We start from the raw sequence: 19,781 nt of genomic DNA, 5'->3' as shown, positions 1-19,781 counted from the left end.
GGTGGCATCAGCTCAGCTTCAGGCAAGGTCGCTGCCTGCCCAGAAGACTGAGGGGAACTCGGGGACGAGCCCAGAGTCCCGGCGACCTCCTGCAACACCACAGAGACCCCCCCGCGGGGGTTTGCGGCAAGGCAGAGGTGCCGTGGGCCGAAGGGGGGGGAACCCCGTAGGGCCGCACCCTGACACCACACCTCCAAGACCTGATTCCACACCTGTCGGCGCCAGGGCCGGAGCCGCCGGCGACTCCGCAGAAGGCCCCGCACATGGCAAGGGATCCGCAGACGTCCCAGGAAGAGGAGGAGGAGCCAAGGAAGCCTGCAGGGGCGCAGCATAGGCCTCCATTTGGACTTTGGTCACCCCCACGCCGGGAAACGGCGGGTAGGGTGGCGAGGCGCGAGGCCGCATGTCCAGCGGAGATCCCGTGCCCCCCCACAGGGCGGGGACCGGGCCTCGGGGACAAGCTGTGACACTTACCAACGGGGAAGCGACGACCCTGCGGCCTCGGAGAAGGACGATGTTGGAGATGGAAGCGGCGGTTCTTGGACCCTTCCGCGGGGGACAGAGGCAGTGACGACGACGACCTGGACATGCGGGCCAAAAGGAGTTTGATCCAGCACTCCCGCCGGGACTTCGGCTTCATCTGCTGACAAGCCTCGCAGTCCGTGGAGTCCTGGTGCTCACCCAAACACCACATACAAATGGGGTGAGGGTCCGTCGCCGACATCTGTCGCGTGGAAGACGAGCACGTCTTAAAGCCCGAAGGCATTCGCACCCTGTTCTCAAAAAGAAACGCAAAGTGTGAAAAGAAGGCCTGAAAACAGGCCAGGGACACGATCTGGATCCGCGTGGCACACGGAAAAGAAGGAAACTGACGTCAGCGCGCCGGGGTGGGGTTTATGTGACCTCGCTGACGTCACGCCAGCGGAAGACGTCAGGGCGTGGTCGCATGGTACTGCCCCCTGGCGCGCAGAGATGCTGGGGCAAGAAAGTTTTCCGGGTCCAGTCTCACGCCTGGAGATAATTCTACGTTAAGGAATCTGCATCTAGTAGTCTCTATCAGATAGGATTTTCGCTCCCCCACAGACTGGGAGCCGGTGCCTGCTCTCTCCAACCCAGCAATGCAGCTGGGGTTGGATTGAGCTTCACTCCGCATAAGGGTTTGGCCGGCCTGAGACAGCCGACCAAACCCACATGAGCAGTGAAGGCAGTGCCCAACCCTCCCCCTCAAGACTGTCACCACCCTCGCCCCCAAGCCTCGACTCCGAGAAAGATAAAAAGATATTAAACAAGAGTTTATTAATGCCACAGCAGAGGAGCCGCTGCTGTTAAGGAGAAAGTAAAGAAATTGAATATTCAGAATGCCCGACGCAATACCAGTTTGAGCAACCCAAATTACCAAAGTACTCAACATAAAGAAGAAGTGGGCTTCCCGCACCTCAGTAAAAAAAACTGACAACCTATAAATCAGGAAATAGGTCAAATTATAGATCCGCTAATCAAATCATCTGCAAGAAGAGATTTAGTAAGAGAGAAGACTGAAGAAAAAGTAAAGCCAAAACACACAGTTGCAGGCAAGGACATGGTCCTCATCGTAACTGTTCATAACAGATATCCTCAACATCATCATCAGAGTAAACAATGGCAAATTCCAAGAGATCCGAGGGGCCATACGGGACTCACCCACCTGTAAAACTCCAGGCCTGGATGGACTACCAATAGAATTCTGTAAGGCAAACGAATCACTGCTAACCGATTGTTGCCATTCCTCACTGGGCTAGTTCCCTCAGGCCAGAATGGTTTTATACCCGGCAGATCGACATCTCTTAATGTCTGCCACTTTCATAGAGTATTAGAGCAAGCTACTACAGTCTGGCCTTATCCTTCCTGCCTGGTTTTGGATCTTGAAAATCATTCAACACATTAAACTGTGAGTATAGGTTTATGGTCACGTGGAAAGGGGGCCTAGAGGAAAGGCTGCTGAAAATGATCCAGCTACTTTATATGGAAAACAGGCCACTTGATCTCAGCTGCTTTCCCTATAGGAAGGGGAATGCGGCAGGGGTGCCCACGGTTCCCATTTCTCTTCGCCTTGGCGATGGAGCCTCTATCCTGTGACAGTCTGGTTGGCGTTAGGGCATATCGTTGAACGGTGAGACGTATGCCATCTCCATGGGCGCAGACGATGTATTGATCTACATAAAGGATATGCGGGAAGATGTGAGAGACATAGCAGACATCCTGGATATCTTTGAGGAGGCCTCCAGGCTGGGAGTGAACTGGGGCAAAGCAGGTCTGTTTCCATTGCACCCCCACTGTGCAACACAAGCCCTAGCAGTAGCCACCTATGTACTCAAGTGGGAACTCGCGCACATTTTGTTATCTAGGAATTCACATCTGTCACTCCAGGCAAGACATAATAGAGGGCAACCTGATGAGGGCTACATCCTCGCTCCGGCTGCAAGTTACTTTGTGGTGTTCCCTCCTCTTCACATTACAGGGTCGAATAACCCTCTCCTAGATGGTAATGTTACCCACGCTATTATATTATTTTGCCAACCTACTGGTATTAATTCCCCATAGAATATTTAGATCCTTGGATACTATGCTAGGCGCCTTATATGGAACAAGGGAAGGCGCAGAGTAGCCTTGCACAAACTCCAACTCCCAACAGAGTGGTGGGGTCTGGTGGCTCCAGTCTTTGAGCACTACTAGGGGCTCAGCTTCATTTGCTAACGAGAAGGCTGGCCGGCATAACTTGCTGGAAGTGCGTAGGCAAGGAGGGGATGGAGCTCAGAACCTCGTAAAAGAATTGTTCCTCGCGAGACTGAAACTGCCTTCTGACGCAAACAACCTACTGCATGTGGCGCACGGATGCTATCGTAGAGCATTACAGTCCTCCTCAATGTATTCTCTTTACACATCAAAGATACTCCTGGGCTCACCAACCGTCTTTAGGCAGGCGGCAGACCCTTGGAGACTTATTCCAGGAGGTGGCATTGATCCCCTTTGAACATCTTGCTGAGCAGAAGGGTCTGCCATTGGGGCAATTCCTATAACACACACGACTGCTGGAGCAAATGAGCAACTGTAGGGAGTGACCACCTCAGAGCTAGCAACCCACCCCCTGATCCAAACACTGTACACCATGGGCGACGGCTGATCTCCTGGCTTGCCAAGGCCCTCTCATACATATATCAGGACTTCTTAGAACTGCTAAGGCAGGCATGAGAATACGACCTCGCTCGCCCACTGACTTAAAGAATTGAGCTGTGCAACTGCCTACTCCAGCAAAGTCTCAAGCAACGCACATTTTTAGTATATAAATTGTAATGTGTTACACAGAGCATATCTCATACCCACTAAACTGCATAAAACATATCCAGCTGAATCGCCTGCCTGCCCCCGCTGCCATACTCCTATGGCGGACATGATCCATATGTTTTGGGACTGCCCACTGGCCTTTACATTCTGCTGGGGGAGTCTGCTCGGCCTTTGCAGGCGCTACTGGCTGTCAGGACTTGGACTGTGTGACTAGTTGCACACTGGGTCTGTACAGATGCCGGCGGAGTAGGGGAACCGCCACGCGTTTCAATGACCTTGCCTTGCTGATAGCGGACGGGCAATCGCAATGCATTGGAAGGCCTTAGCACTGCCTAGCATGGTGCACTACACTGGAGGATCATCCTTCCTGTGCTGGGCATTGGCAGAATCTGTTGCCCTCCACTGTGAGGACTGAGGAATCACCTGATTGCAGCAGCATGGGACAAAATGTCCGTTACGTTCCATGGAGATCCAGAAGGTGATGCTGGGTCCACTTGATCGATACGCAATGTGCACGCCCCAGACCCCCGCCATCTATTGCAGATACGTTATCCAACCCTTAGTCATGAGGCCACCACCCAGGCACTGGTGGAATAGCCTATTGAGAAGAGAGCGAGGAGAACCTACTGCAAGGAGGAGGGCCAACACCTAGCGACAATTGCAGGCACTGAAGAACAGATACACAAAAACTGGGTTCAGTTAAATTCCTTAAAAACAAAAATTATTTCTGCTTAATTTTACATTCCTTCCAAATTATCGCTTACCCCAACATTGCCCTTTGCAGCCATATAGTGGTTGTAAAGTGCATCTTTGAAATCTCAGGCCGAAATATTGGCCATCAATGAATTAAGAGACAAATCAGAATTCGGTGAAGGAAACCAAGTAAAATAAATTATTTCTTACATTCACTTGGAGGATCCTGTTAAATTATTACAATATTCTGAAGACATATGCTCAAATTGCACAAAATTCAGGAGTGAGGTTTCAGAGTAAATGGAGAATGAGTTGTAGTTCAAATGATCATTCCATTGATGGACTCTAGCTAAACAAGCTATTTAATGTGCATACAATTGTTTACGGCACACCATTTGCCTATTCAAAGAGCAAAATTAAAATACACATTTCAGGAAAATCAGACATCGAAAATCACTCCTGCCACTTTGAATTGCTGTCTGAATCAATCTGAAATACGCAAACACCACTTTGCAAAACTTAAACCCCCTCTTTTCACTTGGATTCTCTATCGATGAGCCCCCTTCAGTTCCACCACACCCAAAAGAAGTGAAATCTTCCAAGAAGTGCGCTACATAAATGTGTAGTCTCTGTAACTTACTTCCACTGCCATTAACCATAGACAAACTTGTTCAGTTTCCCTTCAGACTATGATACACAATTACTCTGGAACGTAGTGTCTTCTCAGCAGAAAACCATGCAGCATGTTATGTAGCATCTTGATGCGCCCGGATACCTTGCAGTATCCAGCTCGATGATTTCATCGTTTGGACAGTTAACTGGTGCCAGTAACCCCATTTCTGGGCTATGCTTTCCAGTAGATACTTGTGGATATCTGGTTTGTGCTTCTTTACATAGGACCAACTGACGCTGCCCTATACTTTTACATGGAGTGTCCCACTATATCACATCTGAGATCAGAGGAGATATAAAGTGCCAGTTACCATCCCTGTCTTCTGTCTTTCATGTAGAATACCACTAATCATGTAAGCACAGTGTGAATTCTGAGATGGTAGATTTGAAACATTTATAGCGCTTTTGTTGTCTGAAAACGTAATTTATTTAAAAGTTGTCCCCTTCAACAATAATCCACCACTTAAATGCTTCTTTGCTCTACAAAATCGTAGGTTTGTCACTCAGTAATGTGTCTGAGCCTCAGTTTAAGCTGTTGGATAGCCAGCCACTGTGTTTGGATCAAGTATGACAATTACATTGGGTATGTTTCTGCCCATTCACAACACAATACCCAATTGTAAACAGGGTCGTTTAAACCATGCTAAAGTAAAATAAATAGTTACTGGGCAGTTTAAGGCAGCACTAATTAATAATAGCCTTCAGACCGGCATCTGACCATACTCCATCATCGTGGAAAAAGTATTTTTCCATTCAGCGGCCATTTCTCCAATTTCACAGCATTTGTTCTGTGGCGTGTCTTGAGTATATGTGCGCTTCTGCTGTTTGAACTCAACAAAACTAACTTTTCTTTCTCTCTTCATATTAACACTCAAAGTAATGGCAATGTGCCTAATCTTGCTGTGTGTGGCAGAAACTCTAAACTGGTCACAAGAAAAGCAACATGCTGTAAGCTCCAATGCCATGTTCCTAGAAAAAAGGCATTCTAAATTCCCTGTTGCTAGGGTTGCCCTATTTAAACAACAAAGTGCTGTTGTTCACACTAGTTGCTGCCTCACTCAGGAGTTTCTACTATGCGCCAGGCTGTTATTTTTAGCAGCTACAGAAAGTTCTTCTCTGCAGATTCTGCTGCCTGGTCTCCCACATTGGCAACACAGCACAGCTGCAAGGTTAGTTGAAAGGGAAATACTTTATTTTGTTCCTGCTGGTAAAAAGTTCCATAAAAAATGAACGCACAAATAAGAAAATAGTATGCAAATCTAGATAGTGGTGGTTGTGGGAAGGTGATTAGAAACTATTTCACCAAGTTGTGCAATCTATACAGAAGAATGACCTCCCATTTTAAACCATTTCACTTCTAAATTCTGTTTACCTTGATGCGAAAGGGAAGGTGCACCAGGCCAAAGTCAATAAGCTCCAAGTTTATCCAAAATATCTTTATTGGCGTTGTAGTTAAAATTTGGACATCAAGCCAACGCATTTCGTTCCACAGATGGAACTTCATCAGGGCTGAAAGAACATGTATACAAAAACCACACTTAAATCACACTGAACATGGAGGAATGGCTACGAGCGTCAAGATGGCGGTCGCACCTTAGGTGTTCTCCAGACCCCTCCGTCATCCGCGAACATCGGGACTCCCTGATAACTGGCATCGTGAGCATTGCTGCTGGGGGGCCGCCGGAGCTCCGCGTGGGAAGTTGGTGGCATCCTGGAGTGGTGTGAGCGGCCCCGGTCTCCCTGGCCCACCGCGCGGCATCTCTAAAATGGCAGCCTCCGCCGCGTAGGTCCTCAGCCCGCAGCGACCCGCAACCCTGGACTGTCTGCACGGTGAGGCCCCTGATGTAGCTGGCAGCACCTCCGTTGGTCTCCCCCCCTTTTGGGACCGAGGCACATTGAGAGCTGGTGTCCGCCCGTCGCATGAGGGCGGTGAAATCGGCCGTCAGTCGGGCGGCAAAATCTTCATACCTACGGCACTTGACGGTCCGCGGCGCTCCTGCCTGGGGCTGGACGCTACTCTGTGGTGGACCCGGCTCCGCCTGCTGTGGCTCGGCTCGACAGGGGCCCTTGCGCCTGCCATCGGGGTCCTGGGTGGGCCTCCGTGATGTGCCTGGGGACACCGGTGCTCTCCTTGTTACTCCTGAAGCCGGAGCCTGGCTTGGTGGACGCTGGGGGCTGCAGCTTGCGGTGCAACCCACTGAGGGGGAGGATCCCTGTTGCCTCCCTGTGGGTTGGACTGGTGCCCGGCGCGGAGGGCCTCTGGCGAAGGTTTGCTTGTGTGGCGGTGGTGGGCCCTGCTAAGGGCATTGGTGCCACGGGGCCCCAGCGCGGCACCGCTGCTGGACTTGCCGGTGTATCGTGATTGAACCCCTGGGGCCTGGACTGCAGGCCTGGACGCCGCAGGCCCCCATTGCATCACAGCGGTGGACTTGTTGGGCTGGTGCCTGCCGGGGCTTGGACTGATCATATTTGGCACCACGGGCCCCATTGTGTCATGGAGGTAGTTTGAGTCAGGCGGAGCGGATTCCTGGCGGAGCGACGCTGTGTGATCTGCTGAGGAGGTGCTCCTTTGCTGCCACCCCTCCTGGGCCGACTTCTCCGACGTCGCAGGCCTCCGCCTGCGGTGTGATCTTTTGGGGTTGTGGTCCTTCACGGAGGGTCATCACCGGTGCTCCTGGGCGGCCTGCTGGGAGCGGGGCTTCCCTCCCTCACCATTCCCCGGACCCAAGCAACACTCCTGGAGGTGGAGAGCCCGCCGAGGCACAGCTTCCCTCCCTCCACCCTGTCTCCTCCCCCTCTCCCCCACTCCGGGCGCACCCCCTGCGACCGGCGTCTGAGGTGAACTGACCCGGCTGGGCCTCTCCTCCCCAGGCTCGGCGCTGCCCATTATTGTGCTTTCGTGGTCACCTGCCACATAAGTCACGGAGCTGCTGCTATTCCTGTGGACGCAGTGTGTGATCCAGAGTGGGATCCGGCCGGGGGGTCCTTGAGATCCCGTTCCTCCACAGTGACCAGAAATGGGTAGGTCGGACAGGTCAACGAAGGTCCCCGCCACCCAGACCAAAATGGATCGCTTCACTACCCCGGAGGGAGGGGTTACTGGGGGAGTGGCTGGGCAGGAGACTCCTCCGTCCGTTGAACTGGCTACCATCCTCCAGGCCATCCACACGTCCCAGACCTCGGTGGAGGGCAAAATCACAGAAGTAAGAGTGGATGTGACTCTGATCAGGCAGGACCTTCGCAACGCGAACGCCCGGATTAAAGAAACTGAGTCCAGGAGCTCCTCTGTGGAAGATGATGTGCAGCAACTTTAGGGGCAGGTGGCCCGCCTTCAGTCCCATACTCAGGAGTTGCACCACCGGGCAGAGGGCACGGAAAACGGGTACAGACGCAACAACCTCCGCCTGGTGGGCTTTCTGGAGGGAGCGGAACAGGGTCGTACAGTGGAGTTCCTGGAGAGGTGGCTGAGGTCATGGGTTCCTGAGGGATCCCTATCCCCTTGGTTTATAATTTATATTGAGGGAAGACTACTTCAAAGATTCTTTGACTGCGAGATTTTACATGCATATTGAATAGATCAGGATACTCTCCCTCTTGCAATTATGTATTGTATATAGATATATGTCTCTTTGGAACAAAATTGCTTAGAATTATGGGCCTTTGATGCTTGTTAATTACATTGATTTTTGGATTCACGATTGATTTGATGTGAGAAGTACGCAATGATAACACATGTCCTTCCTCTATTAGGACTTTACAGTTTTCCGGACTGTGGGTTGTTGATCAAAGCTGTAGAATTTGCAAGCCCACTAAAATTATTATTGAGGTAAGACACTGTCCTGAGAGCTACTCTGGGTTTTGTGGCCCTGCGGGGGTGCATTTGGGTGCTCACCTATGATATGGGTGCTATTTTTCTTGCCCCATTCAATTGAAAGCTAATATTCTAATGTCTTCCTCATTAGATCGTAGGATATCTTCTAGCTTATATGGCCCAAGAGAACCTTGTTTGAAGTACACAGGTGGATCGTGCCTGGACTGAAATAGCCTAGGTGAGATTCATAGCCTGTCTTGTCTGACTTCTTTCTGTTTGACTTCCTTTGATTGGGATGGTTATCAAAGCGTAGTGCGTAGCCATATATCTATATGCACGTCGACACTGATACAACAGTCGTTGGTCACTATTGGTTAATACAGCGTCGCTCGTGGTCAGCTTTCTGTCCAACCTTATATTATATTTTCTTTGTTTCCTCTCTTTTTTGCTTTTTTCTCTCTTTGTTATTTCACCTGTGTATGCTTCTCTGAATTACACTTTTCAATATGTACATACGTACAGTTTACTGAATCTAGATTTATATTACACTTAACTGATGAACTGTCCATGTCGGGGTGTTTTTATGAGTTGTATGTCAAGTTAAAATCATTGTGACACCTCTTTTATGTCTAAATGTATACAGCAGTGTTTTGTATTTGACAATGTTTATGTGTAGTGCAAAGTCTTTTATTTCTTTTTAGTTTTGTCTTGTAATCTATGTTTTTATACATATGTCATGTATCGCTCAGTTGTTTGTGCCGTTCAGTTAATGTTATTGATCACGTCTGCATTGTCTTTAGATATATTTATTTATATTGTATATATTAGTGTTCTTATTTTATGTTCAGCGTGATTTAAGTGTTGTTTTTGTATATACGTTCTTTCAGCCCTGATAAAGTTCCAGCTGTGGAACGAAACGCGTTGGCTGATGTCCAAATTTTAACTACAACGACAATAAAGATATTTTGGATAAACTTGGAGCTTACTGACTTTGTCCTGGTGCACCTTCCCTTTCGCATAAAGTTTGCCTATCTGGTTTCCAGTGGAGCAGAAGTGCGGCAAGCTCTGGAAGTTGTTGCACAGACTAATTGTTTATTTACACCTGGGATTTGATGTGGTCAGCCGCACTTTGTCCTTTTTTGTAGTTAAATTTGGTTTTCCTGTCTAGGACCTTTTACTTATAACTTACTTCTGGGAATGAGAGGACAAATGGCATGGGACCTCTTTCAAATAGATACCTCTTGCATTTATACAAAGTTTCCAATTGATCCATTCAGGACCATAGGGGTTGACGAAATAAATATTGCAATGGAATTTATAGGAGGTTTTTGCCTTCTACTTCGCAGATTATCAGACTTAGCACTGAAACCCCAGCAGGGTGCTTAAAATGAACTGAAAGAAGAGAAAAGTGACAAAGTGCAATAAGACGAGCAAAAACAAAACGATTAAACCGACCGCAAAATGAGTGGTCAGAGATTAAAACAAAGAGCACCTTGTTTAGTTCACACACCCAATGCTTCCTTATACAAGTTGCTTGATTAACATAAAGGCCTTATCATTAAGATTACAGCAGGGAAAATAAAAACATTCAGACATAATACAAGGCAGTTTCTAATTAACAGTTAAATAACGAAATAAAAAACTACTGCAGTTATTGAACTAGGAAGGTGAAAAGAGAACATTTTAGGAGGTATTTATCATATACTCCAGTATTTTAATAACCATGTAGGATATTCTTAATTACCATCCACTTACCAGACAACGCAGTGTGTGTCTTTTCAATATGTACATACGTACAGTTTACTGAATCTAGATTTATATTACACTTAACTGATGAACTGTCCATGTCGGGGTGTTTTTATGAGTTGTATGTCAAGTTAAAATCATTGTGACACCTCTTTTATGTCTAAATGTATACAGCAGTGTTTTGTATTTGACAATGTTTATGTGTAGTGCAAAGTCTTTTATTTCTTTTTAGTTTTGTCTTGTAATCTATGTTTTTATACATATGTCATGTATCGCTCAGTTGTTTGTGCCGTTCAGTTAATGTTATTGATCACGTCTGCATTGTCTTTAGATATATTTATTTATATTGTATATATTAGTGTTCTTATTTTATGTTCAGCGTGATTTAAGTGTTGTTTTTGTATATACGTTCTTTCAGCCCTGATAAAGTTCCAGCTGTGGAACGAAACGCGTTGGCTGATGTCCAAATTTTAACTACAACGACAATAAAGATATTTTGGATAAACTTGGAGCTTACTGACTTTGTCCTGGTGCACCTTCCCTTTCGCATAAAGTTTGCCTATCTGGTTTCCAGTGGAGCAGAAGTGCGGCAAGCTCTGGAAGTTGTTGCACAGACTAATTGTTTATTTACACCTGGGATTTGATGTGGTCAGCCGCACTTTGTCCTTTTTTGTAGTTAAATTTGGTTTTCCTGTCTAGGACCTTTTACTTATAACTTACTTCTGGGAATGAGAGGACAAATGGCATGGGACCTCTTTCAAATAGATACCTCTTGCATTTATACAAAGTTTCCAATTGATCCATTCAGGACCATAGGGGTTGACGAAATAAATATTGCAATGGAATTTATAGGAGGTTTTTGCCTTCTACTTCGCAGATTATCAGACTTAGCACTGAAACCCCAGCAGGGTGCTTAAAATGAACTGAAAGAAGAGAAAAGTGACAAAGTGCAATAAGACGAGCAAAAACAAAACGATTAAACCGACCGCAAAATGAGTGGTCAGAGATTAAAACAAAGAGCACCTTGTTTAGTTCACACACCCAATGCTTCCTTATACAAGTTGCTTGATTAACATAAAGGCCTTATCATTAAGATTACAGCAGGGAAAATAAAAACATTCAGACATAATACAAGGCAGTTTCTAATTAACAGTTAAATAACGAAATAAAAAACTACTGCAGTTATTGAACTAGGAAGGTGAAAAGAGAACATTTTAGGAGGTATTTATCATATACTCCAGTATTTTAATAACCATGTAGGATATTCTTAATTACCATCCACTTACCAGACAACGCAGTGTGTGTCTTTTCAATATGTACATACGTACAGTTTACTGAATCTAGATTTATATTACACTTAACTGATGAACTGTCCATGTCGGGGTGTTTTTATGAGTTGTATGTCAAGTTAAAATCATTGTGACACCTCTTTTATGTCTAAATGTATACAGCAGTGTTTTGTATTTGACAATGTTTATGTGTAGTGCAAAGTCTTTTATTTCTTTTTAGTTTTGTCTTGTAATCTATGTTTTTATACATATGTCATGTATCGCTCAGTTGTTTGTGCCGTTCAGTTAATGTTATTGATCACGTCTGCATTGTCTTTAGATATATTTATTTATATTGTATATATTAGTGTTCTTATTTTATGTTCAGCGTGATTTAAGTGTTGTTTTTGTATATACGTTCTTTCAGCCCTGATAAAGTTCCAGCTGTGGAACGAAACGCGTTGGCTGATGTCCAAATTTTAACTACAACGACAATAAAGATATTTTGGATAAACTTGGAGCTTACTGACTTTGTCCTGGTGCACCTTCCCTTTCGCATAAAGTTTGCCTATCTGGTTTCCAGTGGAGCAGAAGTGCGGCAAGCTCTGGAAGTTGTTGCACAGACTAATTGTTTATTTACACCTGGGATTTGATGTGGTCAGCCGCACTTTGTCCTTTTTTGTAGTTAAATTTGGTTTTCCTGTCTAGGACCTTTTACTTATAACTTACTTCTGGGAATGAGAGGACAAATGGCATGGGACCTCTTTCAAATAGATACCTCTTGCATTTATACAAAGTTTCCAATTGATCCATTCAGGACCATAGGGGTTGACGAAATAAATATTGCAATGGAATTTATAGGAGGTTTTTGCCTTCTACTTCGCAGATTATCAGACTTAGCACTGAAACCCCAGCAGGGTGCTTAAAATGAACTGAAAGAAGAGAAAAGTGACAAAGTGCAATAAGACGAGCAAAAACAAAACGATTAAACCGACTGCAAAATGAGTGGTCAGAGATTAAAACAAAGAGCACCTTGTTTAGTTCACACACCCAATGCTTCCTTATACAAGTTGCTTGATTAACATAAAGGCCTTATCATTAAGATTACAGCAGGGAAAATAAAAACATTCAGACATAATACAAGGCAGTTTCTAATTAACAGTTAAATAACGAAATAAAAAACTACTGCAGTTATTGAACTAGGAAGGTGAAAAGAGAACATTTTAGGAGGTATTTATCATATACTCCAGTATTTTAATAACCATGTAGGATATTCTTAATTACCATCCACTTACCAGACAACGCAGTGTGTGTCTTTGCACCTCCAAGATCCTCTTGTGTCACATCCTCATTGGTGACAGACTTTACCACATCTGGACCAGTGATGAATAAGTAAGAGGTGTCCTGAAATCAAAGAATTTCTGAATCTACTAAAAGGGGAAGTAACATGCGCATCATGAAATGCTGATAGAGAGGCTCTTCCGAAAATTATTTAAGAACATACTGTTCAAGTGTTCATTTATATATCAAACAAGATTTTAAAAGTAGCTTGGGTTAAAGAGAAATAAGTTAGCAACAAGAAAAAAATCTAAATAAATTATGTGGGGTTATGGATGACAACATCAAAAGAAAAATAAGTTTCTGGAACCATATCAATACAGTAGCGACTACTCAGATTATTAGGTGAAAGATCAATCAGTATAAAGGTTTTGAGGTTGTTTGGTGCTCAATTACAAAGCATGACATTTTCTTACAGAGTTTATAAAGAGGTGCAACGCCTACTAAAAGAGAATTGCAACTATGCATGGCATACTATAACATGAGTAAAATAAATCTCATTTGTAGCAATACATTGGATGGTGCACAGTACTGTTTGATATTAGGAAAGTATTTTTGCTTACTGCAATGTATTCAACTAACAATAAATACACTCCAACATTATAAGTAATGAAGTTCAATTAGAGGCTCTGTGAGCCACTAATTAGTGTGGAAAATCGAATGTCCGAGTTTATATTGAAATATTTCACCAAATATTATTTACATGTCTAAAACGGGTATTTGATGGGAAAAAGTAAAAGGAACATTCTAAGCAAGTTCCAGAACACACACAACCTATTTTTTCAGAAATCTTTCTCCATCACCTCGGTACCCCTCTGACAGACTGAATCTTGCTGGAAACTTTTTACCATAAAGCCGTTTTTGTTTTAAATCTTTTTTTTTTTTTTTTTAACAGTTACTCAATTTAGGTTGATTCGTCTCTAGAATTGTTTTACTAACATCTGTTTGCAGTGCTTTTACTTTTTCGTCAATAAATGTGTGATAAACTTGTATCTGTTTACTGATTTCTATATTCAAGTGCTACAGAATGAGCGGTCAGAAGACCTCCGCTTAGGGGATTAGCAAATTTCTGTTTGGTTCAAAAACAGATGAAAGGCACTCACATCACTCACTATTGATACATTAAGCTTTCTAACTGTTACTCTGGACAAGTTGCTCAACCAAGAAAAAAAAATTATCCACCATTATTGCATGGCCAATGTTTCCACTCCAGAGAACTCTCCATACCAGCATCATGGGTGCTTCATAAGCAACATTGCCACGATCTGTCATGGCACTGTCCCTGCCACCCAAGTCCCCTCGCCTGAAACACCAATGCTAATCCATGGGCTAATGTGTCCTAACTTTGCTCTTTTGACCCCCAGTTAGAATTTTGAACTGAATGTACTCCATTTAAGTAAAAGTTCCTAGGGTACACCTTCATACTCTTGTTCACCTGTACTGGTAATGGGCTTTCAGCTACATGTTTGAAACCACATACAGCAACTCTCTGCCACCATTCTTCAAACAAGCTATTACACCATTTTCTGTAAAAAAAAAAAAAAAAAAAAAAAGCCCTCAAACTATGGGTTCAACGAACTGCTACCCCATATACAATAACGCCTTTCCTGCCAACCACTTGGGTTTTATGGTAACTTTCTAGCTCCAATCTTGGTTTACACTCCTGGCGAGGGACTGAATCAGTTATTTTTCAAAATTGATGGTATGTGAAAGCTTTTGGATTACTGCATCTTTGGAACTCTGATTCTCCCAGATAGGTTTACAGCATTAACTTGAGATAAGTATCACTTCCTAGTGCCCTACCTTCTTAAGTTCAGGGATTGAAAAATCAATAAATTGCCACTAGGCCTACAAGTAGAGTAACTTGGTAATTTTATATTGAACACCTACTCCCACTAGGAATTTGGGTTTCTAAAAGTGACTTAAAAAACATAGTGCCAAAGTTTTATTTGGGGCAAAGGGAAAATTTGGAATCTAATTTTGCTAAAGATTAAAAGGCCGCAATATATTTGTTAGCTCTGCAACACCGGACCTCATTAAGGATCTAGCCCTATGCTTAGTATCACATACTTTCACTTACTAGATTTCACATTCTATTAAATATGCACTGTCACTTACCTTCACCATGAAAGTGAAATCTGTCAGGGCAGGTGAGTAGACTGCACCTCCTGCACAAGGACCCATGATAAGGGAGATTTGCGGAACCACACCAGAGGTGAGCACATTCCGCTGCAAGAAAGAAAAATAAAGTGTAGTCAATGCTATGAAAATAGGTTTTCCCCAAAAACTGAACTAGAAAAACATACTGAAACAGTCAAAGGACCAGAAATGGTTCTAGAAAACCATAATACATGCAAGCCAATCTTTTTGAACATTTGTTACCTTCACCATGTTCACACTCTGCACACCGTGAACTAATTCGAAACCATGTACAAATGTAAGAAATATTGAGGCAAAAGCTGGGGTAGTGGAGCTTTGCCATTTATTGTCATCCTCAGTGACTCCACTGCAAGGTGGATTTAAGCCTTACCAAACAAATATTGCCTGGTTGCATGCTACTGTTAGGAGAAGTATTGGGAGAGCCTTACACTTAAAATCGAACATTCAAAAGGTTCACACTCATTCAACTGAAGAGTGACTAACATGTCTAGAATGGAGAAGTAACATGGTCTTGCATCAGAGCATCTACTGGGAGCAACAATCTGAATGCACTGGATCTCAAATATTAAAGTAGGACGGCAGGCACTAACACAAACCATTGCCGTAACTCACCAAAGAAGGATTAGAGCATTAAAACTAACATTTGATGGAGAAAGGAAATAAATGCAGGACCTGATGAATTAGCGGAGAAAAACAAACACTAGGCGCCACAAACAGGTTTCTTTCTAAAGATCCTGATGTTGGACAGGCTCCCAGAGCTGGTGGGTAAAGTTCAGAGTACCAGAGAGGAGTCTGGTTGACAAAAACAATGGTATCTAGTTTCAATAGATTTAAATTATGCCATTTCCTTAACATCTATTACTGGATGCCCATAAACTGCATGTAAACTACAAAGTCTGTTTTGGAACTTGGTTGAAAGCCAATGAGCAAACATTATATAATTCAACTGATCTTATCAATGAAAGCAGACACACATAAAAAAATTATAAGAGAAAGAAGGAAATCCTGTGGTACACAACAGGGATAAGGTTGAGAAAGACAATAGGAAGAGCTACAGGTTCATTGTTTCGTAGAAAGAATGCAATCCAGTCAAAGACCAGAACAATTTGGGGTGGTGGATGTTAAAAACAGGACACAAATTTAATAATACATCAGGATTTGTTTGAGAGGTTTTGGATGAAGGGCACCTATATCAACTTCGCCAATTTGTAAGCCATCGAGTAGATGGCTAGTCTAAGAACATTCTGAATAAGGATAATTAAGTTCGAGATTAAGGCTTTCATTCTTAAAGAATTACATTAGGTCTTCGAAAATAATTAGAAGCAATGCCAGAGAGCTAAAGGCAGTTGATCGTGCTTTTCACATGGGCGGGTTGGGGGTGGGCAGGGTGTTCATTAATGTTCAGCAAACTACAGAACATTTTGATAGAGCCAAGGGTCCTCTAGGGAGCAAGTATAAAGGACCCCTTTTACAAGTAAGTGAAACAAGAGGGACTCTAAAACAGTTAACGATGAAGAACAAGGTTCAATCGCTAGGCTGCCTGGATCTGTAAGCTTGTGATTCAACAGACAGTATAAAGAGTGGCACAGACGAGTATAGATTTAAAGAGTCATCTTGTCAAAATATGTGTTGGTCATGCTGTGGCAAGGTTTAGCCAGAGCTGGTAGATTCATATTGTATGTAACAGTTGCAATACAACTTTCCATATTCAAATCAGTGCTCTGATTGATGATTCAGCCCAAAAGTACAAGCTGGGTGTAATAATGGTCTATGAACTTGAAGCTGTACATCTTTCATCAGCATAGTTTAGCTTTAAGTGCAATGCTTACAAAAAATTCTCCAATGAATACGTTTTTGAAAAAGTCACATAAGCTGCCTCAGCTCTCACCAAATGCAATCTAAACAATTAAGATTGTAACACAATAATTTGTTAAAGACGAGTATGTAACAGCCAAGTAAGTTAACTATACTTATTTGCTAGTGGTACATACACCCTTAGGTGTAATAAAATACTGCGTTTATAATTCAGACCTACAAAAAATACTGACTCCAAAATGTCAATTACCACTATATCATCAAGGCATGGGTGTATGGGTAAGCATAGATTTACTTTTCTTAACTTCATATCGCCTTGAAAATAATATATCAAAGATAAAGGCTACAAACAAATAGCAGACAATCAATCATTCAATCATTCAGATGTGTAAATCCAAATGGATCACTAAACTTCATGTTGAGCAGTCTGAACATGACATGTCCCTCATAAATTGAATTCCCCAATAGTTCTGAAGCCGTAAGCTCTAGGAATGTCACAGGCATAGCAATATTTTAGGACACATTAGCTTAGACTGAGGCAAACAATTCTTAAGGAGGTTTTCCTAGCATAATAGGAACAATGCTAATACTGTATATATATATATATATATCTTTAAAAAAAATAATATGACCCAAATGGTATGTGGCCAAAATGGCAGGCAGACATGCTTGAAGCAAGGGCATTGATATTATCGAGGATATCACTCACTCATTATCTGAATTGGCAACACAGCAGTTGGACGTTATATAAATGTTTTTTCAGAGAACTGTAGCACAAACCTTTTTTCTGAGCACATTCCATATGAAACTATGAAATGATTAATTCATTCGACAACCAACTTTAAAAATTATTTTTCTTTGAGGAGCATGAAGCCTTGCGCAAGTCTTAATAAAAAGCAAATCAATCCCAGGGGGTATAAGATAGTGAGGAGATACAGAATATATCAGAAACAAAATCTGAAATCAACACCTTAGGAATATGGGCGTAACAAATAATTTACTACATGTAGGAGGTACCTCTCCAGGTTTAAAATGTACTTTATGAAATGGGAGTTCCTCAACGCAGTTACAATCATATACACTTTTTTTCTCAGACCCATCGACCAGTATAAATAAATGGGCATTGTAAGAGGCATGTTCTTCCAAACATAAGTCTTCTACACTTGAAGCATTTGGCTTGCATTCTTCAAAAGAACATGGTGCTCCTAAATTCAATTACCTCTACTTACCAAAAAGATGTCAGCGTAGCCAGCTAAAGATTCCACACCCTCCTGGATACGGGCTCCCCCAGAATCATTTAGTCCAATCACAGGCGCCCCAACCAGGACAGCCTGGTCCATGACCTGAAATTAACACACAATCAGTGTCCACTGAAAATGCTCAACTTTGATTTATTGCTATTGTAAATAATCCGTAACCTGCATCTTGGATATGGGCTGGAGATAAAGCCTCCCACAGCATTTCAAATGCCTGCTACACTAGCCAATACATACTTTTGCATTGCTGCTCAAGCTTCTACACTGCCCTTGAAAGTTTTGAGCAAGGTACTTCAGAAGGTATGTTCAAATACAAAGCGTCCGCACAGTTCTGACCCAGTAAAATCAGCGACTTCAGTACAAACAACCGCGGTGAATAGTCTTAAAGCACCTCAACCCAGACTTATTTCAATTTTGGTTAAAATAGCTGGTTAAAGAATTTAATTCATAATTTCTTTAACCCTAAACCACCCCAACAAATCTGCCACTAACCTTACTCTTGACCTCAATCAATATCTATATATTCGAGGCACCCTCTGCAGCTGTAATTATGCTGCAATGCTCTTAAACTACACATTATTGAAGACTGGTTCACAACAATAAAACATTTGCCGTAGTAGCTAAAAAGGCACTGAACCAAAGTAAAACAATAGAATTTCATATAACTAAAATGCTCATTAAAAATCAATGGTGAAGATCCATGGTTATGGGTCACATTGGAAAGGGATGAGGCAGTATTCTTCCACCAAATAATGGTTAACGTGTTAAGATTATTTAGGCAATGAGTAAATGGGAACTACGTCTATATAGTTGCAATTCATTTGTTTGTGGTTTGTCACATGAATGGGAGAAATTAAAATGAAAAGGACTTTAATAAAAACTTAAACATGGCAACAGTTTTTTTTTTTTTTTTTAAACGTCATCAACCCTGCCTTCAATAATGACTTACATGGGGCATATATACAATAAGGATTGCCAACCTAACAGATATCAGTCAGTATCAAATGAATGAATTAAGCAGTTGAGGCATGAGTCCATTGGTAATGGTACCTTACTTATGAGATTGTATATCTAAATAAAAGAGCACACAGAGTGTTGCAAATCTGGACATACACAAGGCTTCAGGACAAGTTTTTAGAACAAGGTAGTAAAGCACTGGCCCTTCAGATCATGGAAGTGTATAGTAGCCAATAAACATGAGGAACACTACTGTGCTGTACTTCTAACAAAAAGGGCTTCCTGTTTGACATTTTACAAAATGGTTTATTTCAGAAGGGCACTTTAAAACAAATTTCCATTCTATTGTAACAAAAGTGTGGAATATACCTTTTTGTCCCAGTAACCATTAAAGGACTTCAGTAAACAACTTCTAGAAATGCATTTTAGTAGTGTACGAATAAAGTCAGAGGGTTTGAAGATTTTCTTCAGTTACAATATGAGACAAAACAGTCCAGCGGGAGATGTTACAACACAGTGGTTCTAAACATTCTGACCCACGAACTGCAGCTCTTCTTCAGAGGTAGTAGATGAAAACCAATTAAGGCATAACTCCCATCCCCTTCGCTACAAATTCCAAGATTGTTGTCGTGCTTCTGGGGGCAAAGGACACAAAATATTTGAGTCCAAGCAAAAAACTAATCTAACCTTTACAAGAACAAAGCAACATGGACACGCAATATTCGGAAAAAACACAAGAACATA

The 19,781-nt window shown here is 42.9% G+C and overlaps 1 protein-coding gene across 1 annotated transcript in view; it reads right to left on the bottom strand.

The window, feature by feature from the left end:
* PCCB (propionyl-CoA carboxylase subunit beta) overlaps window positions 1-19,781 on the bottom strand; it is a 548,767-nt gene that overhangs the window by 401,549 nt on the left and 127,437 nt on the right. Inside the window, exons 5-7 of the mRNA XM_085634345.1 lie at window positions 18,054-18,167; window positions 14,968-15,078; window positions 12,807-12,915 (exon numbers count right to left, since the gene is read on the bottom strand). Coding sequence (XP_085490471.1) covers window positions 12,807-12,915; window positions 14,968-15,078; window positions 18,054-18,167 — 334 coding nt within the window. The remainder of the gene's footprint in view (window positions 1-12,806; window positions 12,916-14,967; window positions 15,079-18,053; window positions 18,168-19,781) is intronic.

The sequence above is a fragment of the Triturus cristatus genome, chromosome 11 (assembly GCF_964204655.1).
Source record: "Triturus cristatus chromosome 11, aTriCri1.1, whole genome shotgun sequence".
NCBI classification, from domain to species: domain Eukaryota; kingdom Metazoa; phylum Chordata; class Amphibia; order Caudata; family Salamandridae; genus Triturus; species Triturus cristatus.
Note: the sequence above shows the minus strand (reverse complement) of the source record. Positions and strands in the feature narration are given on the sequence as shown.